We start from the raw sequence: 27,834 nt of genomic DNA, 5'->3' as shown, positions 1-27,834 counted from the left end.
ACTGTGGCCTGGGACAAAAAAATGACACGTCAGGGCTGGGACGACCATTATTTTATTTAGTGATTCCTCTGCCAATTACTTTCTCAATTATTCAAAGACTTTTATTTGTCAAATGTCAGAAAACAGAGAAAAAAATCTCAAATTTCAGGAGCTGGAGGGAATGTTTGCTGTTTTTGCCTAAATGATCATTCAGTCGACTAATCGATCGACTGACTGATCGATTGACCGACTAATGGCTGCAGCTCTGACTCGTACACACAGACACACTCAGTGACCCGCTGCTTTTACGGTTGAATGGCAGTTTAATCAGCGCGTTTCATCGCTTTATTTAAACTTTGTTTAAACCTGCAGCACACCCGTGAAAACGCCTGCAAAGCATGACGGGAAAACTTCAGGGGCCGCATGTTGTGTCTGCAGGGCCGCACTGCGAGCGCGGGCCGATCTTTGCCCCCCGCCGGTGCAGCAGCTGCAGTGAGCAGTTCAACATCCGTCCTGCAGGCGGCGCTAGCAACCGCCATTTTCCTCGGAGCGGAAGACGGAAGAACAGAAGGAAAACATTCAACTCCGGTGGAAAAAATCCTCCAAAAAGACCGAATTCGTGCGATGGAAATGCCGGGACCGGACAGCGACTGGAGGAGCCCCCAGTTCCGACAGAAAGTCGTCGCACAGATGTGAGAAATTTAGGTTCTTCGTTGCGTTTTCAGCTAAATCGCTCTTTCTGCTTCTGTTAGCCACATGAGCTAAGCTAACGTTAGCGCGGCTGGAAAGAGCGTCACGTCAAACCGTGCTTAAAAAACCGGTAAATTAAGACCGAGCTGTGAAAAGACAAAATTAGCACGAGTCCGTAAACATGACAGAGAACATAGAACGAAAGGTTCGGGTCCACTCTTCAATTCGGCGTGAACAGACTCACCAGAGAGAATGCGTAATGTAAATTTTTGTCAAATTTCATCGTTAGCAGCTAATGCTCCTCAGTTCATACAGAGTTAACTCCCCTGACTTGGTTAAATCACCGTTAATTCTTTAGCGTGCAGATTAACAAGCGACAATACGGAAAACTAACAAACGTCTACATTTATATTCAGCAGTTAACGGACTGTACGTTCACATATAATGACGTACATGTAGCTTTCAGACACCAGTTGTCACATTGAAAACAACGTGCTGATAAGTAGCCGAAATGTTAGTTTTGTACACGCACAATAATTTACTCAGGTACTGTACTTTACTGCTTTACTGGACTATTTCACTTTTCTGATACTTTATGCTTCTTCTCCACCACATCTGAGAAAAGAAATGTGCTTTTTACTGAACTGCATTAACGTGATAGCTGTAGTTACTTTCCAGAGTCTGATGAACAATACAATGATATAATTAAAAAATAAATGATGTTGTATTATCATAGGTTAAGATAAGTGAAGAAGTTTATGAAGTCATTAATTATCTCCAGCTTCACCAACTTCTGTGTTAGTGGTGAACACATCAACTCATCTTTAATTGTAATTTAACCATATAAGTCTGTGATTCTGCATAGTGAGTACTTTAACTTTTGGTACTTTAAGCATTTTTTTAAATGTTAATACTTTTGTTCTTTGACTCCGGTAAAATTTTGAATGCGGGACTTCAGCTTGTAACAGTATTCCTACAATGTGGTATTAGTGGTTTTACTGAGGCATGGGTTCTGAGTACTTCTTCCACCACTGAATGATACTGAGGCAGACATTCATGTATTTCTAATGATTAGTAACTGAATATAATCAGGTAGTCCCAGTGAGATCAGCCTCTCTTTTCACAGTCAGACAACCAACATTCCAGTGATATATAGTTCTTAAAAGAGTCACAAACACATCACCTAATAAATCTCTAAAGCCTAATAATCAGACTGAATTTATTGATTTAGCGAACAGGTCTGAGATGTGGGAGGTTTAAAATCTGTAAGAGAAGTAAAAGCACTGAGTCTGAGGGCAGTTTACAGTTCAGTCCGTGTAAACGGTGATTAAATCCTGAAACCGGTCCTGCCAAGATGCACACACACGGGATATTAATGGGGATGTAGTTGTTTGATCATGTAATCACACGATTTAAATGAGAAATGAGCTGGTTTAACAGTGGAGCTTTACGGATAAGTGTTGAGAGATGATTTCTACTACTTCTCAATAAGTTTGTGATAGAGAGAGCAGTGATTTAACGTGAAATGTGTCGTTAGTAATTTAGTGTAGAGCTGCGGCGATACGCAGATTAATTTCTGCTTTTCTTTATTTAATATCTTTATAAACTGAATATCTTTTAGTTTTGGGCTGTTGGTCGGACAAAACAAAAACAAGAAACCTTGGACTCTGGATATTTATTCGTATTCCATATAAATAAATATAAATGTGGACTCTGATGTTTATTCACAAGCTAAACGATTAATCAAGAAAATTATTGGCAGATGATTTGATGGCACTACGATAAACAGGATTTGACAGCTATAGTAATGATGTCAGAATATCACCAGATCTCTGAGATCAAGTGCAGAAATGAAAGTTGACTGATGAATAGTTTTATGGTTCAGAAAAGAGTCTAGGATGAATCATGGTTTTTGGGTTAAATGGTCAAAATGAAACTTGAGACAATCTGCTGTCAAGCGGTCACTCAGCAGTGAATCTGTACTCATTTACCATTTCTGAAGTAATTCGGGCTGGATCTCCTGATGGAGTTACGTCCTCAGTGATTCAGTCACATCAGATAAATACCAGCGTTGCGTAAAACCTTTCTCACTGGGATCTCTTCTACAATCAGCAAGTGAGCAACGCTGCCGTTTCCTAGAAAACTAAACTGTGAACACATTTCCCCTTTTATAGAAAAGATTGATTTTCCCCGGCAAATGCAAAACGACTAAAACATGACACGTCTGTATATTTTAGGTCAACGTTCGCAAAACCTTTGAGCAAGGAGAATAAAAACCCGCAGCTGTTTCAAAAACCCGGCTCCACGTGGACTGTCAGTAACAGGTCTCGTAGCCAGAGATAACGTCTCTTCAGCAAACTCACACTGAGCTCAGATCAGTCTGCGGAGGCTGTTCTCAGTCTGTCCCTCTGGTAGATCCGGAGTCCAGAGTCACCGCAGTCCCGTAAACTGCAGCAGGTCCACACTGACTCTGATCCTTCAGCTCCCAGTGACTCAGGCTCAGACGGCAGCTTTCGTCTACGCTGATTTTTCACTGAAAATCTCCTTTTTGTGCAGACGCAGCTCTGACTGATCCACGGCACACGCACAACATTCAGCGCAGACGTTCACGTTTACTGAGAAAAGGCACAAATACAAATCATCCCATCTCAGGATCTTAGGAATCGATACTGGATCAATCAAATAAAACTCACGATCGGAAAATCCTTTGTTTTTGTTTGTTTTGTTCTTTCCTCACCTAGCCCTAGAATTAATCTCACTCTGTAGGAGGGAACTAAAGGTACATATAAGCAGAATATTGGAAACACACAGAAACATGCAAGTCGGAGTTTGCTGAACATCTGTTGGTAATGATCTATCAGATGACTACCAGAAGTTCCTGGATTTGCCACAAGTATGTCCTCTTCTGCGAATTTGACTGTATTGACTTTGTAAAATAATGAGAATAATGTGATTCCTGTGTTTCCTTCCAGTGAAGAGGCGATGAGGAAGGCAGGAACCGCACACACCAAGTCCAGCAACGACATGGAGAACCACGTTTATGTCAAAGCCAAATCCAGAGTAAGTGCTGTAAGGTTAATTTACTGAATACACATGAAAGGTTAAAGCGTGTTATAGAGCAGATACGCCTTTGACAGCCCCTGAGGAAGGTTTTAAATACCTAGGGGTTAAAATTACCCCTGAGGACAGTATTGGACAGTAAATGGACTCAATGCTTATATACACAATTTGTTTACATAAAACTAAAATGCTAATATTACCCAAATCTATCTTTTTCACTTGCTTCCATTTATGTTACCTAACATTTCTTTCATAGTATTAATGAACTACTGAAGAGTTTTCATCTGGAACAATAAACCATGGACATACGTTCCATGTGAATGTGGATGAACTTATATCGTCAAAAGTTAAGACCAGAACGTATGGAGCCCTTATATAGAGTTTTAACTTACAATTTTGACTGATTTGAAATTGAGTAGAAACTATGCACTGCTGTAACTGTTTTTATTTTATATATTAATTATATACATATTATAGTTATTTTTATTATTATTATTAGTAGTAGTAGTAGTATCATTATTGTTTTAATTATTTTTTATATTTTGATGTATTTTATGTTCTTGGGGGGTGAGGGGTAATTATAATCACTTTTGTTAATGTTTATCTTTAGTGTGTTTAGAATGTAAAATTCCATTTAAAAAAAACTCTGTCTTTATTTCAAGGAGTGGATCCTCTTAAGACTAGTAGCAAAGAATATCCTCTTTGTGAAGGTGTAAATGTGTTTTTTTTCCAGGAGGAGTATTTATCTTTGGTGGCGAGGTTGATCATACACTTCAGAGACATCCGTAAGTAATTTACCCGCACGAGTATTTGAAACGGGACCCAGAGCATCATCGCGTAAAGCTCCGACTCAGGCGGCATCATGCATGTAGCTGCTTCCAGTGTTAACTGAAAGTTAATTCCTTGACTTTATAACTGGGGCTGCAGTCAACCAGAGAAACTCCTGGTCGACTGAAATCGTAGCTGCTCTTCAACCGATTGATCGCAGGGGGAAAAAAAATCTACACGTTATCTCTAGATCAACTTAAACAGCCAAGGTGCAGTGACTGCAATCTACCTGGTAGCCTTATTAGCGTAGATGAATTAGAAATAAACAGAAAAGGCTAGTATTTGCAGAATATTGAATAATTCTAACCTAATTATTTTCTACCGAAATTAAACCAAATATATTGAAATATGTCAATTCTGATACGTTCAGACTCAAAGCCTCAAGTGTTAAACAAGAAAGTTGACGGAGCATCCTAACGCAGACACGGTAACCTACCGTTTTTAGATGATCTGTGATATGAAAACTGCTGTTTGCAAACTTTACATTCTGTCTGTTTTAACAAAAGGCAGACCAACCTACGACTTCTCTGACATGGTGTCACTTAGTTTGAGCCAACTCAGGCTAAACGTTCAGTAAACGTTCAGTAAATGCTAAATAGGTTGGAGCTAGAAGTCTCCATTACATTGCGCATGTTCAAAGTTGTGAAAACGGGAGTTTTCAGAACACCCCTCCCGTTTTCACCAAATTAAACTCCCAAAATCCCAGAAAACTTACTGAAGACCTGACCTCGGTGTCCTCAGAGGTAGCTATTACCCTCAAACATTTTAATCAGGAATTGAGGATATTGGACAAAATACATTTGAATATTCAACCTGTTGCTGAATTGCAGGTAAAAAAAATTTGTTTTGCGATAAAGGGAATACTGAAACATAATCATGGCCTGACCTACAGTGTGCTGCGGTCACAGATGGGGAAAACTTTACAAGGGAATCTAATCACTTACTAATGAATCAGTTACTAATCACTCGTGTCTTATTTACAGACAAGAAGACACTTGGAGGTCCAGGTAAGTGGACTTTGTTTCTTTCTCCATTCCGCTCCCTTTTCGTTTTAGTTTTTCTTTGCTGTGTTCTGTCCTCTGCTGGACCTGTCACTACCAGACTCATGGTGTTCATGATTTCTGCTGTGCATGTCGGAGCTGCGTAATATTGTCTGTTGTCTACCCTTTTGCTAGATCCCATGAATACCCTGACTAACCTGACAGGGGTTGGAGGGGGCCCGGGCGCCATTGGCATGGGGCCTCGCCCCACCGGTGCTCCAGTGGGGGGCATGGGGGCCATGGGGCCGATGCAGATAGGCCAGCATGCCATGGCAGGGGTGGCTGGAAACCCACAAGCCAGTGAGTGTGTTTCCTCCATGTGGTGTGTGTTTGCAGTGAATGCACATCTTCAGAGCGTTCAGTGGATGCTGGCTGCGTCTGAACTGCATATTTTGGCGTCAGAGCCGGCCTTATTTTCAGTCTCCGCTTTGGCACGTTGTGTGTATTTAAGACTCGACTCCAGAGCTCCCGCCGGACTGGTTCTGATCTTTAGACTGGGTCAGTCCTTCGTCTCATTCTTGCTCACTGTGCAGTAGGGGGTCCAGGCCAGATGCCGATGCAGCAGCAGTCCCTGCAGTTCCAGCAGTTCCAGCAGGTCCAGCAGCAGCAGCAGCAGCAGCAGCAGCAGCAGCAGAACGCCATGCAGCAGCAGCAGAACGCCGCCATCCAGCAGCAGTTTCAGGTGCAGCAGCAGCTGAGGGTGCAGCAGCAGCTGCAGCAGCAGCACCACCAGAACCAGCAGCTCCAGCAGCAGCACCAGAACCAGCAGCAGCAGCAAGCCCAGAACCAGCAGCAGCAGCAGAACCAGGTACACAACCATGCGAAAACCACGTTTAACCCTTTCTGAGCTCTGCTAACTAGCTGCCAACAGCTTGAACGCCCAGTTACCCTCAGGGCAGCAGACTTTCAGACCTCTGGTTCTATAGATTATCTGTGGGTAACTGTTGGTGTGTGCTGACTCACTGTCAAGTTACTAAACCCTATCCAATATGCTCTAAGTCGGCACTTGGATATCAGAGGAAAACTTTACAAGTCCTGAAATGAGGAAGTCGGTAAAATAGTGCTCGGGATTTTTTTTTTTTTAATGTTAATGGTGGAGTACTTTTTGGCTGGACTGCAGCAGCGGGGCCAGCCCTATAAACGTGAATATCCGTGACTGAGTGAGTGACTGAGTGCTGAAGTTTTTCCATCAGTCGTTGCTCTTTCAAAATGAATTGCCGTAAACAGTTTCTATTATGCAATCAGGGGGCATTTGCAGGCAGTGTCATCAACTTAGCGACTTTGTTGCTAGATATACCGACTTTTCACACCCCTTAGCAAGTTTTCTTCATAAAAGCTATTGTTGTAGAAGAGAGTCGTCAGTGTTGCCCCGCGAGCACGAGGTCGGGCTTTCCCTCTGCAGGCTCACCTCTTTATACGTCTCATTCAATTGACCACATGGCAGCTGACACAGACGTGAATGAGCTTCTATCTTTCTCTCTGACTGATCATTTTACAGGTAAATATACCTGTAATCACAACACAGCCGTTGTCTCTAACTTATGTGTTGGTGATTTTTCAGACGACGTTGCGGTTATAAAACCAGGATTTCAGCAGCAGAGCAGCAGCTTGGAAATGGCTTGAAGTGACTGCCGGTTAACATGTCTTCTCAATGGGCCACGTTTCAGTCACTGTTTCATACTTGTTCCGTCGTCTGACAACAGAAACAGAAAAACATGTAAATGAGAACAGCTTTATTGGGAATTCAGATGGATTAAACTACTGTGTGTGTGAGCACAGAGAGCCGGAGAGAAGCAAACAGATAAAGGACGGTCCAGCCACATACCAGGTTTTGACCCGGTCTTGTTAGTAGTGATTCCCACCTGCTTTCATTTCTAATGCAGTCCTGCTGAATGATGTAACACCTCTTGGACTAAATAACACCTCAGAAGCACCACCTTACTGTGTAGGAGGGGTTTGTGTACCCTAACCCTAACCTCCTGGCAGTGGACACCAAAGGCAAAGTTGTCCCAAATTCTTTTGAAACTGCAACTCTGTGACAGGGCTAACTCACCCAGGATACAGGGACCAGTGTCCTTGCCTGGTGGTTTCTACGATGCCCTGCTTGATCTGATCCTGAGTGGTGTCCTGCGATCTGTGGCTGGGTGTCTTGGACACTTGGTTAAAGAAAAGAGAGGAGCTGCCGAAACAAACACTTGTGTGGGAGGAGTTTGGGGGGACCATGGAGATGAAGACTTTTGGCCAACCTCGAAGAGATTCTTGAAAACTGTCTGATGACTGAGGAGCAGGACGCAGGGCTTAGCCCAGGCGGTTTTCATCAGGGAAGGAGATCTGCTGACCCAGACTGAGGATGTTGTCAGATAACGGAAGGAACACTTGGGGGAACTCATGATCCCAGGTGACATGTGTTCCATAAAGGAGGCAGAGCTGGATGGACCTGGAACAAAGGACCAGCTTTTTATCTTTGTAGGGATGCTTGACTGCTCATGGGAGTTCGCCTATCTTGTCTAAGTGTCTTTGTGGCCTTGGAGAAGGTTTATGACTGTGTCCCCTGGGGTGTCTTTTTGGGGCCGTTAGTATAAGCCATTCTCTTCTTTTATAACCGGAATGCCCTGACTGTCGGCCATGTTTTGCTTCGTGCATCTGCTTTGTCTGCAAGAGCACTTGTATTTGCAGCCATGCCTCTCGCTGCTCCGCTGTCGCACATCGGTCCAACTCATAGGAAATAAGACTGTTATTAAAACACTGTCATTCTTAAAGTAACAATACTAGTAAAATGGAGCATAGTACCGTTTTTAACGGCAGGGAATTACAAGAGTTTTCTGGTTTCGGTATATTGTGCAACACTACTGCTCAGTCCACGTTTCAGCCCCTCACCTGTGGTTATGAACTTTGGGTAATGACCAAAAATATGAGTTTGCAAATACAGGTGTTTTCTGAGGACAATGACCTGGGAGGAGACCCCGTGGCAGATCCAGATTATGCTGAAGGGGTAACATATTCCATCTCCCACAGGAGGAGAGGGGAAGTTGGCTGGGGAGAAGGACATATGGGCTGCTTTGCTAAAGCGGCAGAATGTGGATCGATTGATACATTGATCGATGGAATAACAACAATTTAATGAAATTAGGTATTAATCCAGGGTTTCCTGCAGGATTTATAGTGGAAATAGCCTGCCTCACTTAAAATAAAGACTGCTTCTGCTATTTTGAGAAGGAATTATAACTTTTTTAAGAAATTGGAGTAATTACACTTCTGATGGAGCTACATCACACAGCATAGGCCATGTATTTAAACCGTCAGTTTAGCGCTTACCTCCTCCGCTAACCAATATCCGGGGGTTAACCCTGCTAATTTGGTGTAGTTTTAAGTTGATGGAGAAAGTGCCAGTGCTGGTTTTTCCTCCAGCACCTACCACCAACTTTGGAGGGATCACTTTTCTCTTTAACAGTAAGTGAAACAGTCTAAATGGGCGACTGCTCGGCATTAGTCACATATACAGTAAAGAGACAAAGAGAAATACGAGTTATGTGGATGTAACTCGAGTTCTACAGTAAATCTTCACTTCACATCACAAAGTTAATGAAAGAATGTAAGCTCAATTACTAGGGGAATGATATGAAAGCACAATATTATCCGATAGCGTATGATGCCTACAGGTGAAATCTGCTCAACTATAAATCATGACCTGTGCTGTAGGTAAGTACAGAGACTGCCATAACCCTTTAAGTCAGCTATAAATCCAGCTTTACTCTTTTGTTGGCTCTAGTTTTCTCTCACTACTGATGAATAAATTAAATCACCCAACATCTTTCATTCCTGTCTCTGCAGATGCACCAGACGAGGATTCAGCAGCAACAGCAGCAGCAGCAGATGGTGCAGCTGCAACTCCAGCAGCAGCATGCCCAGGCTCAGGCTCAGGCCCAGGCTCAGGCCCAGGCCCAGGCTCAGGCCCAGGCTCAGGCTCAGGCCCAGGCCCAGGCCCAGGCTCAGGCTCAGGCCCAGGCTCAGGCTCAAGCCCAGGCCCAGGCCCAGGCTCAGGCCCAAGCCCAGGCTCAGGCCCAGTCCATTCAGCACCTGGTTCAGCAGCAGCAGCAGCAGCAGCAGCAGCAGCAGCAGCAGCAGCAGCAGGTTCAGGCCCAGGCCCAGGGTCAGCCTCAGCCAGGACAGATGCCTCCACACTCTCAGCAGCAGCAGCAGCAGCAGCAGCCCGGCATGGTGCCTCAGTCTCTGGCCGGACAGATGACGTCCGCTCAGCACGTTCCCATCAACTCGCTGAGTCAGCAGCAGCAGCAGCAGCAGCAGCAGCAGCAGCAGCACCAGCTCAAGATCCAGGCCTTCCAGGTGAGACTGAGTTCACTGTTTGCATTTCTATAGAGTTTGTGAATCAGAGACTTCACAAAGTTCACGAAGTTCATGTAAAAATCCTGTTTATGCCACCTGCTCTTGGTCTGTTTTATTTGGTTAAACTCGTCAGCTAATGGTCAGCGCAATGACTCTTTAGTTTGCTCTGTCTTATGGGATTTGTATGATATTAACACTGTTTGTTATGAAGAGGTATGGTTTGACATTTTGTCCTGATTTTTTTGAACTTGAGAAACTGGACTGCTCTTAAACTTTTTTCTTTAGAGTTGACTAAATGCATCTTTTGAATTTGTGAAGGGGTGCATGTTCACGCTAAAACAAGACATTAACTTCCAAACACGGGGAGCCAAAATAAAATGATAGAAAAAATTGCAAAGTTACGGTCTAAATCAGGAAGTATCTCACCAGAGACTTAGTAAACCAGCCCTAACACGACATTTAACGCTAACTTTTAGTACTGGACTGTTTTGGCTGCTGAAACATTTTGGTCAGTACCAAACGAGTGTTGAGGTTTGATATCCAGCCCCACAGAGTTCACAATGAAAATGTGCAGCCCTGTTAGTCTGCTTCTGAAAACCCAAATCTGTCGATCCAGACTATCTGTCCAGTTCAATCAGTTCCACATGATTTACAGTTTTTAAATGTGGGGGAAAGAGAGCACTGATATCAGATCAGTATTTGGTATCAGCAGATAACCTGAGATGAGGTATCGGAATATATACCGGGAAAGAAAAATGTGGATCAGTGCTTCACTATCCCATAACAGCTTTCGTCAGGAGAGAGAAAACACAACGTAGGGTTGCAGAAGTGTTGCTTACCCACCCCTTTCTTGTGTGTGTGTCTGTCTGTCTGTGTGTCTGTCTGTGTGTGTCTGTCTGTGTGTGTATATGTGCCTGTGTCTGTGTCTGCGTGTGCATGAAAGCAGGCCCGTGCAGCCCTGCAGCAGCAGCAGCAGCAGGTCCAGCATGCGCAGCAGGCAGCACAGCAAGCCCAGCAGGCCGCAGCACAGGCGCAGCTCAACGCAGCCGCTGCCGCCGGACCCGGACAGGTGAGACCGCAGCCACCGCAAGCTCAGGTGCTTTACGCGTGAAAGCTCTAAATCACATCGCATGCTGCTGAATATACGACACTGATTTCCAGTTTTGTCTTTTAAGTCAAGTGAAAAGTCTCCGCCGCAGCATAATTTAAAGTTTATCAGGAGGTCATGTGAGTTGACGACACCACTTCCACCGCAGATGTCAGATTAAAAGATTGCAAAGTTACGTTTGGCATTAACTTTTATATATAGATCGCCTGCTGTGGGTTACAGCAGCAACATTAGCTTGATGCTCCCATGGTGGATTTTAGGACCAGGAATTCAAGTACTACTTTTCACCCAACAATGCAATATATAATATATATTTTACTGAGAATATAATTTAGAATAAATACCTTGTTGCACTATTATAAACCCACGTCCCAGAAAAACTGGACTGCGTGTGAGGGTGTAACTAACAGAATGAGTCTGCACTGTGAATAATCGTATTAACACGTTTTGAACGACCGCTCAGACAACTTCGGTTTATGATGTAGTATTGTTATGAGCACACGATGAAACACAAACACGGACACATTCTGACCAGCCGATCCTGGTGCTGTGTGGGTAACCGATCTAATTCGCCGCTCTGTGTAAACAGTGGTGGATGCTTTGTGTTAGATTACAAAACTGCTCGGGTGTTTGTTGAAATGCAGGTAAAGGTGACCGCAAGCGGCAGATGTCAGTCCACACAGTGAAACACACGTCCTTGTTGCTAACAACCTTATCAGGTCACTAGTGAAGCTGCAGCTGTGTGTCTCCTCCACACTGGAGCCGATAACATCTGCGTGTGTGTGTCTGCCTCCTCTCTGCTCACCTGTGCTGTTGTGTGTCTTTTTGTGTCTTCCTCTGAAGTTGGTTCGTCCGGGGATGCCGATTCCTAACCGGTTGCCTCGAGCCGCCCTCAATGCTTCCATCCCTCCTCCGAACGCTGCCGCCGCCGCCGCTGCCGCCGCCGCTGCCGCCGCCGCCGCCGCGGTGGGACAGCCGATGACACAGCAGGTATTTATCCCCGGTGGGAGCTCTGACCCCTGAACGATCCCCGTCCAGTCCACAGTGTGCTTCTGTCTGACAGCGACCCTTTCACCTCATCTTGCCCCGGTGCTTCCACCATTTTAGGGTCAGAACACGTAATCTTCTCTCCACACGCCCAGAATCCAAAGCGGTGTTGCACCAAGGCTGCGGGAAACGTCAGCACCTACCAGCCGTTCTTGGATATTAACACAAGCCTGAGCATCAGGAGCCAATCAACATGTTTATGCGCTCATCTGAGTCAACCTGAGTTACTGCCACGCTCTCTCTCACGGCTGTGAGATTTACAAGCTGCAGAGAAGGACTTCTGGGCTTTTTTTTGCCCATGGTCTCATCTCTCAGTCTACATACAGGTCGCCCTCCTCTCTTGGTGTATGTCGGGTCCGTCCCAACACACACACTTGCAGTATTAGCGAGTACTCAAGTGCTTACCTGCGTGACGTTATTTCCGGTACCTGCCACAAGTGAGCAGAAAGAGCCAAGGTGTGTTGAAATTTATCAGAGTTCTCAGGGTCAGTCGTGGTTACTGACAACATCCCGTCACTCCCCGAAATACAAATACTGTACAGGACACAATCGAGCTCAGATAATTAGTTGAAACAAATAAGATCAGCCAAACGGTTTTTCAGTTCCAATCAGATGACAGCGAAAAACACACATTCAGAAGCTGAGAGGACAAATGTGATTAATAAAGCAATTCAATTGAGTTTTCTAGAAGCACTCAGGCACCTTATATTAAAAAAATGACTAAACTTTTAATAAATGGATCATATTTCTTACTCGTTCATAAAAGCATGATATTTTATATCTATCTTGACAGGGTCAGATATGTGATATTATTATCAGTCCCATCCAGAAGAACAATTCATATTAATATTAGTATTAATTGGCCTATTATGTGATAACCATTTGTGTAATGTTTGTACATGAGTGTACTTCTTCATGTGTGTTGATCACTGTGGCCCAGTCTACCACCACCAAGACTGGTGTGGAGCAGTAGACCTCGGTGAGCTGTGGGATGGACTTGGCTCTTGGTGCCGCTTCGAAGCGGCAGGTCTAGTGTTCCGTCCGCGCTCATGCACGGAGCACATCCATGAATGATGCAGCTTCCGTCGCTCTGCCCCGAGCTGACGTCGAGGAGCGCGGTCGGTTCGGCTCAGAGCCTCTCCGCCTCCGATTGGCTCATTCGCCTTCTCCTCTGTCCAATCACCCCTACAGGTACAGCAGCATTCCATGATGTCATCGCCCTCACCTGTGCAGGTCCAGACGCCGCAGTCGATGCCGCCTCCTCCCCAGCCGTCACCCCAGCCCCCCTCCTCACAGCCCAACTCCGCCAGGTACGACAGGAGTTCACATTTCAAGGGTTTTACTCCAAACAGCTTCAGGTAAAACAAACCGTTAACATCACCTGTCATGCTGGATTTTAAAATCTCTCCAGCTCTGGTCCCACTCCGTCTCCGGGGGGTTTCCAGCCCAGCCCGTCCCCTCAGCCCTCACAGAGCCCCGCCACTGCCCGAACCCCCCAGAACTATGGAGTCCCCTCCCCTGGACCGCTCAACACCCCAGGTACGCACACACCGCCTCACCGTTCACCGTACTCCCCGATCCTCCATCGGCTCCAGATTGTTTGACTCAGCTTACCCACTGCGGCAGTCAACATTTAGTCGCCTTCATGCTCCACTGTCAGCAGAGATCATTCTCTGAACACGTCTTGGTGGTGCATTCAAGGACATAATGCTAAAGATGGGCTCTTAGTTAATGCTTGATGATCTCTTTATTTGGATCACAGAAGCCTGTTCAGCTACATGATTGATCGATATGTTTTTATTTAATCGTTGTTGTTGAGACTATTCAGACTCTCCTTAAGTCCCTGGGCTCTGTTGTTTGGAGACGGCCAGAGTTTCCTCTTTACATTGACGTGTGTGTGGTTTAACTCCACTGTATAAATATGACGTATTTCACCTGAAGATTCGTATTATTTTTACCGTGTGAGATAAGAAAATAGATTCTTGTCAAACAGAGCAGAGATTTCTCAGTGTTTTGTCCTGCTCTGTCTTCAGTACGTATCTAGATGCACAATCCTCGACTGATACCAAATGATAGTTACGTTAGCGATGACTCAACATGCTGCTATTCAAAGCTGATTTAACGTGACTTAATGGCTATTTAATACTGATTTCGCTTGGAGTTGATATGTTTACCTGTTCACGGATTACTTTTGAGTACTTATTTCCTCAGTAATATTTCCTCCGTTTCTAATTCAAACACTGAATTTGAAACACTCCAGGAAATTACATTATTCAGCCACAGCAGTAGTAAACACAGTCGGTGATTCACTGGACAACTTCTCACTCCGTCCCAAAAGACGATAAATTTCTCACGGGAACGCGGCCGACCGCATTTACCTCAGTTCCTGGCTCAGTCTTGTCCCTCTCAATTTTAATTTTCACTAACACTGTATGGAAATTGGCTGTGTGTCATGTCAGCTGCATGTCACCTTCCCAGGTGAGTTATGAGGTTAGAGGTTGGTTGATGACGACTGACCAGATTTCCATGTTCTTTAAACCACACGGTTTATATCTCAAGTGTGGTGCTTTTTGTCGGGGTTGAGTTTTGAATAATGTGAAGGAAGAAAAACAGACGCAGTAAGACACTTGACTTCTTCTCTCCCGTCCCTTCGCTGTCCTCACCTGTCCTCAGGTAACCCCAGCTCAGTGATGAGTCCAGCCGGAGCCACGTCTCTGGAGGACCAGCAGTACATGGAGAAACTCAAACAGCTCTCCAAATACATCGAGCCTCTGCGCAGGATGATCAACAAGATTGACAAAAACGAAGGTCGGCCTCAGAGCTGAAACGATCAGCCCGTTAATCCATCAGTTGACTGACGAAAAATTAATCGGCGATTTAATTAGTTAATTGTGATAATTGATGAATCATTTGAGTACTTTTATCAAGCTAAACATGCCAAACATCTATGTGTGAATATATCACAGTAAACGTAATCTCTCTGGGCTCTGGACTGTTGGATGGACCGAACAGGACATTCAAAATTATAATGATTATTAATCAGTTAGTCGGGTTTGGGGCGGCCCTTATCAGCTCCCCCAGTCACATCAAGAAGATTAGATGCGTCTCTTTAAATATATGAAGTTATTTTGTTAATGTTCCTTTGTTTTTAATGTTAACAGACAGAAAGAAGGACCTGAGCAAGATGAAGAGTCTGCTGAACATCCTGACTGATCCAAACACCAGGTTCAAAAATCCACACTCTTCATCAACAGTGATTCACTTGAATCCACCTTAGCTCCTCTGTAATGGTCCTCTGTGTCCTCTGACCTGCAGATGTCCCCTGAGGACTCTACAGAAATGTGAAATCGCTCTAGAGAAACTGAAGAACGACATGGCCGTGGTAAGCGCTTGTGCCTCTGATTCCTCGCTGGCTTTTTGTTATGTTGTTAGTTTTTACTGTCACTGGCCATGTCTCGCTGTCTGTAACTGCGTGTTCATGTTGTTTGGTGAGTATTTAATCCTGAGACCAGGTGGACGCAGTAACGGGTTGTCCCTGTTGTTTCAGCCGACACCCCCTCCCCCTCCTGTGGCCACCAAGCAGCAGTATCTGTGTCAGCCGCTGCTGGACGCCGTCATGGCCAACATCCGCTCTCCGGTCTTCAACCACTCGCTGTACCGAACCTTTGCTCCCGCCATGAACGCCATCCACGGACCCCCCATCACGTAGGTTTCACCTCCGCGGCACATCTGGAGTCACAGACAGGTTAGGCTTAAAGTGTCGTTGATGAGTGCTTTATACCCGCTCCTCCGTCCGTCAGGGGTCCCAACATCTCTGGTCGGAAGAGGAAGCTCGAGGACGACGAACGGCAGACCATCCCCAACATCCTGCAGGGAGAGGTGGCTCGCCTCGATGTCAAGTTCCTGGTCAACCTGGATCCTTCGTACTGCAGCAACAATGGCACCGTGCACCTCGTCTGCAAACTGGGTGAGACTGTTGCGACCCGTCAGTCAGAACAGAGAGTCCACGTGTCGGACGAGCCGTCAGATTCAGTCCCATTCCTACAATCAGCAGTTTATCAGGTTCAGTTTGTGTTCAGATGTGTATTTTATTGTTGTTGTGCATTTGTTCTGTTGTCAGATGATAAAAACCTCCCCAGCGTTCCTCCACTGCAGCTCAGCGTTCCCGCCGATTATCCCGAGCAGAGTCCTTACTGGGCCGATGATGGAGAGCAGTACGGTGAGACAACAACACACCCCGTCCTCAGTGAAGACGATCTGCTCCCGAGCAGCTCCTCTGGCTGCAGGAGAAGATCTCCGTGTTTCTGCCTGAGATAGCACGGGGAACGATGTGTTCTCCATCCACATTCCTTTATCTTTATAAATCATTTTTAAGAAGATGCAATAATCAAAAATTGACGCTGACATGAATAATCAGGTTTCTTATGGTCCATTTCATATCTTGAACATTGGTACAACCACTGGTGTGCATGTGAATGTGCTCACTGATCAGTGACACAGACCAGATGTTACTGTAAACTGAACTAAAAGTTATTAGAATTAAATGAATTTTAAATTGAAAGAATCAAACTGGTGATGTGGTCACTGTGAACTCTGATAATCCAGACTCTACCTGTCCCCCTGTCTCTCTGTCCGTGTCCATCAGGTGCCAACAGCTTCCTGCAGACGGTCCACAGGAACATGACGTCCAAACTGCTGCAGCTGCCGGACAAACACTCAGTGACGGAGCTGCTCAACACCTGGGCTCAGAGCGTCCGCCAGGCCTGTCTGTCTGCAGCCTGAGGCCCCGCCCACCGCTCACCTGACACCACCTGCTGCAGCCACAGTAATACCATCGCCGACACACACGCACCCACACACACACTCACACTGTGTACATGGACACTACAGTCTGATCTGATCTCAGACCGGTTTCATCTGTCTGGTAAAGTGACGCCTTGTCGCCTTCAGACTTTGACGTGTTACATAAATGTTCTGTGGCGGCTCTTTTCAAACATTAAAGGACTGTTCTGGATAAAACTGCACCTGTTGCACCAGGACCAGACTACATGAAATCCTCCTGACAACATGACGACCCGACAGCCGTGGGGCGTTTAGGGTCCCAGCAGCAACCGACGCCGCATCTGAGACACTTTATGACCTCCAGACAAAAGATGTGACACGTCATTTCTAAACTGTATGTGGAGACGTTAAACTGAGAGGTCAAACCACCCATCAGCCCCCCCGGCCCCACCCAGAGTCTCCTCAAGAACCTTAAGAACTCTCACGACACACACAGCACTCCCGACACCTGCAGCACCTCAAGAACCCCTTTAATCACCCACCACTAGAACCTCCTCGAGGACTGAACGAACCCATAGTTATAACAAGAAAAACCTAAAAGATCCCCAGAACCTCCCGAGGGACCTAAAGAACCCTCTCAGTTACCCAAGAACCACTTTACGGATCCCCCATAAACTGACCAAGAACCCAAATGACCCCTCCAGTCACCCCTAGAACTTCCTCGAAAAACCTAAAGAAGCCTTTCACGACACACAGACAAATCCCAAGACCTCATGAACCCCTTTAGTCACCCACCATTAAAACCTCTGGATCCAGCTAAAGGACCTAAAGAACCCCTTGTTCATCCAAGAACTGCTTCAAGACCTACTACAACCACTTCAAGGCCACAAATAACATCCCTGTTTACCCCTACAACCACCTCAAGGAACAATATGACCTCAAAACCCCCCAACACACCCAATGAACCCCCATATCAATCCCTAGAACCTCCTCAAAGACTAACACCCCCAGTCACCCCTAGAATCACTTAAAGGACTAAAGGAACCCTGTATCAACTCCAAGAATCGTTTCAGGACCCTTAAGACCTCCCTGTCGGCCTCCAGAACCCACCAAAACATCTTTGTGAACACTTAGTTCACAGTTTCGCAGTGAAGTCCAACCTCTGCCTGGGGAGTTTTCTTGTAAACAAACAAAACTTCTCTTTATCACTGAACTCTAACATATTGAATGTGTTTCCTTCCTCAGAAAACATTTTAAAATTTTACATCCTTTGCTGTTCACATCCATGTTTATTCTCTAGCCGTCGTCTTCTACTCTGCTGCACCGTGTGCTTCTTGCCGTGTTTTTGATCCACCGTAGACCAGTGGAAAAACGTGGAACCACTGGCTGGAACAACGGCATAAACAAAACGGGGGCCTCTCATAGAAAACGGCTCCACAGAGCTGCTAGAGGAACCTTTAAATCACATTCACTGTCAATAGATGTGGTTTTCATTCACTCATTTATGAACTGTTTAATTTTAACTGTCATAAATAATGTGCACGTCGAACCACGGCTCATCTTATTTCCCAAGATTCCTGGGCTGGTGTCATGTGGTCTGATTCCGACATTATTCCTGATGCATTCTGGCTATATCAAGCCTCGTTTTCAAATGTGGCGGGACGAGGTCCTCACCTGTCAATCATCAACCAGGTTCTCCCGTTTCAGTCAGCAGCTGTTATTAATCATATACTGTACCCCCACTAGCCCCCGCTGTACGCAGAGGGTCCCTTAGTCAGCGAGCAGATTTTAGGCAGAGCCACTCGCTTGTATAGGATATTCACACGTGTTGTTTCTGCAGCGACGGGTCAGTTTAAGGCTTCCAGACAGGAAACATAAAGGGAAACAAGTAGCAGACCAACATGTCAACAGCTCAACTGTCATTTATCCCACGTATATTCTGCTCCCTGAATGCATCATGAGTTTGTTTCTGTTTAGTATTTAGTTGGAATGAGTTTCTGTTTGAGATTTTACTTCAGTTTTGTACCACAGAAGAGTGCTGATGTGGAAAAAAGGTTTGTACACTTTGGTTTTCAAAGTGGAAAATATAAATGTATTTTTTTGCTATTTTAAATAAAAACTTTTCAGTTCAGCTTTTTAAACCCTGGAGTTTAAATCCTTCAACACTGATGGGAACAGGAAGAACACAGAGTTTAGACTAAATGTCCAGATCCAGTATCAACTTAACACTTTGTGATTAGTTTGTAATGACTTCATTTGATTTTGAACTGAGATAGAAAATGTGCTGAAGTTCCAGTGGGACTAAAATTTAGTTTTGAACAAGAGAGCAGCAAAAGAGCAGTGTTACAACTACAATAGCAACAACTAAATACTCGGGGTCACTACAAGTATTTCTTTTATCGGGTTTAATGTCTTTTTCTGCTGGAAACAGGCGTCCATAGTTGGACCAAACAGGAGACGCAGAAATGGTCCAGAAAATCTTTAAAGTAAAACCTGAGCGAAGTCTGGTTTTCCTCCACTGCTGCTGTGTGAATATGAGCCAATAAACAGCCGGTGGAGCCGATTCTCCAGTCGCTCGTTAAACCACCACAGAAGAAGGAGGACGCGGCGAGACGGGGTCACTGAAAGAGCTGCAGTCGAAGCTCAGGCGATGGACGTTTCTGCTGGTTCCAGGTGTTGATGTGAGGAAGGTTCCCGTCTCCTCACGGCTCCTCTCAGATTCTGACGGTTTCCTCTCTTCACGCTTCACGGACGTCAGCGTTTAGTCGCTCGGGCTGATCCAACGTTTCCACTTCAGCCAAACGTAAAAACGTTTTTGTAACATTGAGATTTTTTTCAAGTTTTTTGGCGTTTCCACTCAATTGAAATCAAAAACAACAAGTGGATGAAACACAACAGATGTTTATAGAGGTTGTTGAATAGGACTTTGCATTAAAATGTAAAATAATTCTTTCAGTCCCATTTTTATCACGGACAATAAACTCAATGAATCTTTTTTGTTTTTAATCCAAAATCACTTGAGTTTAGTTGATTTTGTTTACAAATAACAACAGTTGGCATAAAATGACAAATATTTTATTATCTTCAGACAAAATGATATAAAAGCTGAGGGGAGTTTCTGACACCTTCACAAATACTCAGATTAATGATCGGAGCTTCACCTGCCAGACACATTAACATCCACACGTCACCGTTCATGTCCTATGGTTGTGCTGACAAATTTTAGCTCTAAACCATCGTTTCGAGGACGTTTTCTGATCCTCACACCGTCAAAGGGCTGTTCGAGGGTTCAAGTTAGAACCGGGTTCAGATTAGGATGAGGGGCGAGGGAATGCAACGTGTGCTCAGAAGCTGAGGGAAAATGCTTTGTAGGACAGGTTGGTGAAGACATCGATGCGGTCGCTGCTGCCTCCAACCGTCAGCACCTGCACGGACAGAAAATACAGTGAACTTCAGAGAAGGTCCTGACTGAGCGGGACACGAGAAGATGACGTGTCCCCCAGGGTTTTATTGAAGATCCTTGTAAATTCTTTGTTTGGTTGGGACACAAACAGTTGATCGTCTGAGGCTCGGGCTGGAGCTTCATGAATCAGACCGACGCTCGAAACCTGTTTCTGACTTTTTAAACAACAAAGACTGATCTCAGATCTGCTCTGAAGGAATATATCTATATCTATCTATCTATATCTATATCTATATATATATATATATATATATATATATATATATATATCTATCTATCTATATCTATATCTATATATCATATCTTAATATTTTTTTTTTTTTTTTTTTTAATAAATGTAACTTGTAATGGAGTACACTGTTGTACTGAGGCTTTTACTGAAGTAAAGTATCGGAGCATCAAGTGGATCTGGGACCGAACCAGCTCGGTCAAATATTCAACTTTTTTTTTACTATAACCCGTTTAACAGTGGGGACGTGCTGCGTTCAGGGTCTCACCCGGTGCTCGGTGCTGTTGGTGTTGAGCTGCAGTGTGTTGAGGCTCTGTGGAGAACAGGGGATCTGAGCTTTGACCTCTCCCCCCAGCAGACAGTGAGAGACACAGGGACCTTCACCCACCGCCAGGATCTGCAACAGAGCCGGGTCATCATGCTTAAGACAATAGTTTTAATGAAGTCTGTCCAGCAGGTTTCTACGGAAGCTCAGAACATCTGACACTAATCATAGTTTTGTGCCGTGTAATTATCCGTTCACCCGAGGCATCGCACAGTTTCCCTGAGATCACCACTTTCACTGCGTTCCTGGTGAGACTCTGAGGTCCGTCTGCGGCCACGGTGAAATAACATCAGGCGGAACCTGTCCTGCATCACAGTTAGTATAAAACCAGAAAGTACCTTGATTTGTTGTAAACCAGCTGCGGAAATACATTATACGATGACAGCATCAGTGATAGTGCAGAGTAACCGGTAACGCTTCCATCTACGTGCACACCTGCTGCACTGATGTGGCCGCACCTTCATCAGATGTGAAATTCACAACGTGAAGACAGGATATGAACTTGTACAGTTTGGTGTGACGCTCCCCCGGGTCCAGGTTTAGACGGCTCAGGACACATCGGACCCCGGTGCGCAGACCGTGAAGAGATCTGTGGTGGTTTTTCGTGTCTTTGGGACACTCGCGTCTGTTGTCGTAATTTCCTAACTGAGCTCTTTGACTTGAACAGGAAATAAACAGCCACTTCATCCAGAGGCTCTGGTCCAGGGGCCCCGGACCCCTCAGGGCCCGTAGGCCTGTTCGGTGACCCATCCATGTCCCCGGGTTCTGGTTACTGACTGACTACATCACTATGAATTATTGTGAGACGCCGCTAAGGAGAACAATGTGACACCAACGTCAGTAGATTCATGTGCTTCCTAACGAATTGTCAGTCTTCCTGTTTGTCTGATCCGGTCACATCCTGCCGCCTGAACTTCTCCCGCTGATAAAAATCATTTAGTCTTTTAGAACATTTTTCGCCTCTTCTTGTTTTTCTATTTTAAACTGCGTCGTCCTTCATTCTAAGGACGTTTTTATTTAGTTATCGACTGTGTGATTAGTTCCTCTTTCTCACGGGTTGTTGCAGTCTGTCACTCTAACGTTAAGATGTGATCCAACCTTTTTCTCCCTTAATTCAAAGCAACATGAATTAGAAACAGAGCAGGCGGCGTTGAAGGTCAGACACGGTTTGAAAATGACTTTTTCTGGCATCTACACGTGGGTAGAGAGACGATAAGTCAACGACCGGAAAACGAGTCTTTTCTCACCATGTCCTGGTAGAAGGCGGCCTGTCTCTGGCAGCCTGTCAGCGGGAAGGTGGAGGTGGGAGACAGAGAGCGGAGGTGCCACAGAGACAGAGACGGACCTCCACCACACAGCTGCAGGAGAAGAGAAATAACACACACACACACACACGTCAGAGAGGAGGCGCAGCAGGAGGCTCTTTAACCTTCAACCAGAATCACGTGAGGTGCTGCAGCATCGTGAACACTCAGAGATCCTCCTGCACACTCACTCTGTTCGCGATGTTTTCATCATCATCATCATCATCATCATGGAGAAGTTACCCGGATGGTTTGGTTGACTTTTCAACTCAGCAAAACTTTCAAGTGTCAAATTTTACTGATTACTGATCATCTAGAAACTGTTAGAAAATGGTGAAAGTCTGGTTTCATTTCCTACAGGTCTCCGAAACCCAAAGATACTCGCTTTACTTTCACATCTGACGCAGAAAAGCTGCAACCAGAAAATATTTAGCTACTTTGCTTCAAAACAAGCGACCAAAACAAATTAAAACGATATTATAATAGCTGCAGATCAATTTTCTGTCCCTCGACTACCGGATTAATCTACTAATCGTTGCAGCTCTAATCGGCTTTAAGAAGGAAAAAGCCCAAACACACTGAAAATGCTGAAAACATTTCAGTTATTCAGGCGTTAAAAGGTAAAAACTAAAAGCCGAAGGAAAAGTTTATCGGTGTCTTTACAACTCTGCATGAAGTTGTTTTGGTTTTTTTTTCTCCCAGGAGGACTTGAATGCGTCGCGTGTGTTCTCTTACCATCCAGTCGGAGTCGGTGGTCAAACAGCTGATCCACTTCCCGCACTGAGGCCGCGCACAGCTCTGCAGCAGACCAGACTCGGTTCAGTTTTCTCACACACCAAGGACACGAAATAACATGGGTACAGGTGAACAAGACAACACTGAGGGGACGTCAGCTCGGCCTGACGAGGGTCATTACTAAACCGCCGCGTCAGGGCGTCCCCCAGAGTGTCCAGCCGTCTCACCTCGTACTTGTAGACCTCGATGCAGTGGACAGACTGGCCCGTCCTGCAGTCTGGGGACAGGACAGAGACATCGGGTTTCAACCACAGGCTGGCGTTTTCTGATACGAGTAAAACGGACACGCCCTCCATGACTCACCCCAGATCCTCACAGCGCCGTCCTCCCCCCCCGACAGGATCTCCGCCTCCCTCTCCCTCACGCTCACGCAGTGGACGTAGTCCGAGTGACCCTGCAGGACCGACTGAGGACAGAAAACACAGGACAGTTACCAAAGAACTGCACCACGACACACACCGTTGGGTGTGTTGTTATAACACGAAACCAGATCAGACACCGCGGCGGCGTCGCGCGCGACCGAGACAGAAAGTGTCGTGGCGCGAGGAGATAAAATGATCCTCTGTTACAACAGGAAAAGTTCTGTGTTAAAACAGAATCATCTGGTCGTATCTTGAAAAATCTCTTTGTTAGGACGTGAAAAAAGGATCCTGTTAAAAAAAGTCTCATTGCAACAAGGAACTTTTTGTTGTCACCGTGGCAACAACACACAGCCGCACAATCACAAACCAGCCGAAGGCGGACAAACACTAAATCCCAGGGTTCCCGTGAGCAGAGGTCAGACTGCTGTGAGGAACCTGACGGACCTTGAAGACTCCGTGTTCCAGGTCCAGGATGTGGATGTTGTTGTCTCCCCCGCCGACTACCAGACTGTTGTCCTGAGGCAGAGAGAGACAGGAAGAGCAGGATGATCCCGAACATTCAGTCACTGCCGGATGCGTACGAACCCTATTCACATTTTACCTCAAACGTCGGATCTCTACAGCGTTCTCAAAACCCGGGCGGTAAACGATAAGCGTACGAGTCCAGTATGAAAAGAGTTTTACGAATCCCACGGGACAAGTGTCCAGTTCCAGCAGCTGCTTCCCCTCAATCACAAAAAACCCACCACACCTCAAACCAGAGCAACGCAGCGTTGGAACCAGAGCTGGAACATCAGCTCTACCGAACACGCACTGTACAGTGATTATAATACGACAGTAACACCGGTTAACTCTGAGTCTGGAGCCGCTCCGGGTCAGTTTAAGGTGGAACTGCGAGTCGCAGGAGCTCGGATTTGTCTGCAGATGTTCAGATCGTCATTTTAGTCATTTTTTAGGCCAAAAAGTCAAAACATCTGCCGGTTCCTGCTCCCCAGATGTGACGACTCGATGCCTTTCTTTACCGTAGCAGCTCTAGATCAGATGAGGCTGGTGCCTGTACTCACTCTGGGGCTGAGGGCCATGGAGTTGATCTCTGGGATCTCCAGACTGGACCTGGGGAAAAAGACAGTCAGTCAGCCGCGTGGCGCTGTGGGACGGACAACGGGAACATGATGTGTGCTGTTTCTCACTTGTAGTTGGGTCTTTTCGTCCACAGAGCTTTGACATTCTGGGGAGACAGAAGGTCAAACATCAAGACAATTTCCTCAGATCACAGATCCATCAGCATCAGTTCACATCGGTTTTGGTGTAAAGTTAAAAGGACCAGTTCACAGTTTTTCGAGGGCTGTCGCCTGCTTATATAAACTAAACTCTTCCTCTCTGGTCTGGTTTTCGTCCTCTCTCGCTTTTCGATTGTATCGCTGCCCGTTGTCGTCGTATCTGTGAGATCTTTACGTATAGTTTGGTTTAGTTTCGGTCTTTTATTCTGGCTCCACTGCAGCTAAAGAGGGAAACACGAAGAGGGGGTCCTGAGCAGGAGGATCGGATTTGTTGTCTCGTTACCTTCAGATTAACTGACTGAATGTGTTTTAAACAGGATGAAGACTGTGGACTTTGTCCTCGGTCGCTTCCACTGAAGTCTCTTCAGGAAAAATCACACGGAGAAAAACGACGCTGACCCGACTGTTGTTTCGAGACAGACTTGAGAAACCGCGAAGCTGCCCTTTAAAGTGCACGTTACCTTCTTGATGAGTTCAGTCCAGCTCCAGGCGCTGATCTCTCCGTTTCCTGCACTCAGGAGGTGACAGTCCGTGGACAGCAGAGAGAACACCGGGCCTTCGTGAGCTGGAGGGGACGACAAGAGTCCAGAATCTGTCAAGTCCTTATTCAGTCAAACTCAACGCACCGTTACTGGGTTCGTCCATCAGGATAAAACTGTTTCCAACAGCTCGTGTCCCCAACAGAGCGACCAGCCGTCAGTAGTTGGGACAGACGTCAGAGGCGAGTGTGATGTCTCCTCACGGGCATAAATCAGGAAACAATTCACACACTCCAAGCTGCTCAGAACGCAGCAGCCAGACGAGTCACAAGAACCACGACGGGACCTCCGGGCGGGAACCTGCTGCTGGTTCCCATATGGAGGAGGAGGAGGACGACAGGAGACCTGTCCTCTGAAACACCTGCTGGACGAGCTCAGGCTGTAACATCAGGATCTTCTCATAAATCACATCATCATCCTCCTCGTTTTCATAACTGCAGTCAACTCTAATTTACTGTGTGTGTGTGTGTGTGTGTGTGTGTGTAAATTTCATATGTAACACGTCTGTTGTCTGCTTTTCTTTCTTCCTCGTGGACCCCTGTGTTAAGTCTGGAGCAGCGGAGACAACCGAGACCTGGAAACCAGCCTGATGGATCTAGGTGGACTAGAGAGAAAAGGAGAAACTTCACGACTCACCAGTGAACGTTAGAACCGGTTTCTGACTCAGTCCGGTGGCATCTGGGCTCAGAGCTGCGGACAGGCTGCGGCGGTTCAACACAGTCGTCATTCGTTACACATCGTTACACATCGTTACACATCGTTACACCTTCATACTGATGAAGAAGCGGTCGCCATGAGGCGAATCGGGTGCAAGGTGCAGTCTGACCTGAAGAGCGCGATCTCTCCGTAGTTGTTTCCGGCCGCCAGGAACCGGCCGCAGGGAGAAAAACTCTGGGAGAAAACCGACATGTGGAGGAGCTGCGGAAATAAAACAGCGGGATATTTACACCACACCGACACGGAAGTCGGAGCTAACTAGACTGCCGAAGTTAACGTGGGCTTCGGCAGGAGCCGGGATCTTCCGGTTTTCCAGTCTACTCGGTACCGAACTCCCAAGGCACTTTAAACACAACATAGCGGATCTATTTACAACCGCAGAGACAAACGTAAAGAAGGAGAAACCGTGAGGGAAGAACTTCATTCCTGTGGGGGACATGTCGAGCCAGAACTTCCAGAAATGTCCACGAACAAAATTTGTTCTGGTCACACGTTGAACAGTGATTCCACATGTTCGTATGGTTCCACTGACCGTCAATAAGGATGTTTGAGCCAATCAAACCATGGAGAGAACGCGTCCCACCTGGATCATCCTTCTGTCAAAAGCAGATTATAGTTACGTGGTTGTTAAAGTCTCAGTCAGTGTCCAAAACGCAGCGGTTGTGTTAAACTAGACAGTCGGGAAACCAACTCAAAAGTTCGGGAACTGACCAACAGTGATGTCGGGGTTCTGTAATGTCAGACACCGACTGAGGTGTCCAGACCCAGGTCCAAACCACTGAAATCCAGCTCACATCTTTCAGAAAAGCTGGAGATCTGTAGTCAACATTGTGCTACGATCATTTCACTGTAAACTGCTCACGAACTCACCAACAGGAACCGTTATCCTCATTCGGGCTGATTTTAAGGACAAACTCAGCAGTTTTCTGCCTGAAAACAGCAATAAATTCACTATAACTCAATCCACCACAACCCGAATTAACCAGGAGACTCTCCTCAACATCAAAATGTATCAACCCTTGTTATAGGACGTGGACATTTTTACTAAAAAGCAGGAAAACACACATTGAACAGGATTATGAACGGAGTTTGGTTTAAGTCTCCCTCTAGTTCTCTAAATTCGAGCTCAGGCAGCAAAAAAGAGGTAAAAACGATCAAAACAAAGGCCGGTTAACTTACTGCGAGGTACCCGATCAAATATAACAGAATAGCATCAGATATCAACGTTAGCAGCCACGTTTCGGCAACAACACAACGCAAAGCGACAAACAGCAAAGAGCTACCAGCAGAATTTGGCCTAAAATATCAGTGAGTTTCTTCATTTCACGTCAGAAGCAAGAGTTTATAAAGATGGTCGACTTTACCTCTATTGGGCCCATTCTGCCGAATAAAAAATAAAAACACAGCGGCGGCAAAAGGAGACCGGGTACGCGGACTAACGCGATTTAAACGGGAACGACGCAAAGAGGGAAAAGGCTTGAATCAAGGCGCGGAAGGATGACGTCTCCACCGACGCCAGGTATTCTGGGGCATGTAGTAGAGAATGCAGCAGCAGCCTTTTCTGACATGTAGTTTGGGCCACGGGAAAATATATTTATCAATATGAATGAAATAAAAAGAAAATCTAGAAAAATGGAAAATAATTGTTTTCTCATTCTTTTCGGGATTTGTTTGGATTTGGTCTCTTTTGATTGGTAGGAGATTAAGATGCTTTATCCCGAAATTCATACTTTTCAAAATATCTTTATATGTTTAGTTTCTGGTTTGTTTGTTTTTTAGGTGACTTTTCAAAATAAAAGTTACATAATGCTTCAGATTAAAAGCATCACATAAGCATGATAGTAACAACCAGGTTATATTTACAAAATACAAAGTAGAATAGATGATAGAAAACAGCAAAACGACAATCAGCTTAACAAAATGGAAAACATCAGTTTAAAAA

The 27,834-nt window shown here is 45.5% G+C and overlaps 2 protein-coding genes across 2 annotated transcripts; one reads left to right on the top strand and one right to left on the bottom strand.

Moving 5' to 3' along the window:
• Positions 1-405: 405 nt before the first annotated feature.
• On the top strand, positions 406-19,155 carry med15 (mediator complex subunit 15). The gene is made up of 18 exons (XM_040124094.1): positions 406-671; positions 3,642-3,729; positions 4,463-4,514; positions 5,541-5,564; positions 5,733-5,897; positions 6,131-6,405; positions 9,429-9,941; positions 10,885-11,010; positions 11,893-12,039; positions 13,288-13,406; positions 13,508-13,635; positions 14,770-14,904; positions 15,258-15,321; positions 15,412-15,478; positions 15,644-15,801; positions 15,897-16,063; positions 16,217-16,315; positions 16,742-19,155. Exons 1-18 carry the CDS (start codon positions 604-606, stop codon positions 16,876-16,878), a joined length of 2,532 nt encoding a protein of 843 aa, XP_039980028.1. The 5' UTR covers positions 406-603; the 3' UTR covers positions 16,879-19,155.
• A 782-nt stretch (positions 19,156-19,937) lies between these two features.
• On the bottom strand, positions 19,938-27,413 carry thoc6 (THO complex 6). The gene is made up of 13 exons (XM_040124083.1): positions 27,257-27,413; positions 26,002-26,093; positions 25,812-25,876; positions 25,098-25,201; positions 24,547-24,584; positions 24,421-24,469; positions 23,801-23,872; positions 23,298-23,400; positions 23,162-23,211; positions 22,935-22,997; positions 22,143-22,253; positions 20,839-20,967; positions 19,938-20,303 (listed from the first exon to the last, which is right to left on the bottom strand). Exons 1-13 carry the CDS (start codon positions 27,269-27,271, stop codon positions 20,223-20,225), a joined length of 972 nt encoding a protein of 323 aa, XP_039980017.1. The 5' UTR covers positions 27,272-27,413; the 3' UTR covers positions 19,938-20,222.
• Between the last annotated feature and the right edge of the window lie 421 nt (positions 27,414-27,834).

Source organism: Xiphias gladius, chromosome 3, assembly GCF_016859285.1.
Source record: "Xiphias gladius isolate SHS-SW01 ecotype Sanya breed wild chromosome 3, ASM1685928v1, whole genome shotgun sequence".
Lineage (NCBI taxonomy): Eukaryota > Metazoa > Chordata > Actinopteri > Istiophoriformes > Xiphiidae > Xiphias > Xiphias gladius.
Note: the sequence above shows the minus strand (reverse complement) of the source record. Positions and strands in the feature narration are given on the sequence as shown.

What these genes read in the sequence shown, in the direction of transcription:
- thoc6 (XM_040124083.1), bottom strand. An exon ending in CCATGGCCCTCAGCCCCAGA is followed by an intron (nt 23,873 to 24,420) that starts GTGAGTACAGGC and finishes TCTCTGCCTCAG; the next exon opens with GACAACAGTCTGGTAGTCGG. An exon ending in CGGCGCTGTGAGGATCTGGG is followed by an intron (nt 23,212 to 23,297) that starts GTGAGTCATGGA and finishes TCCTGTCCCCAG; the next exon opens with ACTGCAGGACGGGCCAGTCT.
- med15 (XM_040124094.1), top strand. Translation starts at nt 604, where the DNA reads ATGGAAATGCCGGGACCGGACAGCGACTGGAGGAGCCCCCAGTTCCGA. An exon ending in ATGTCAAAGCCAAATCCAGA is followed by an intron (nt 3,730 to 4,462) that starts GTAAGTGCTGTA and finishes TTTTTTTTCCAG; the next exon opens with GAGGAGTATTTATCTTTGGT. An exon ending in TCAAGATCCAGGCCTTCCAG is followed by an intron (nt 9,942 to 10,884) that starts GTGAGACTGAGT and finishes TGTGCATGAAAG; the next exon opens with CAGGCCCGTGCAGCCCTGCA.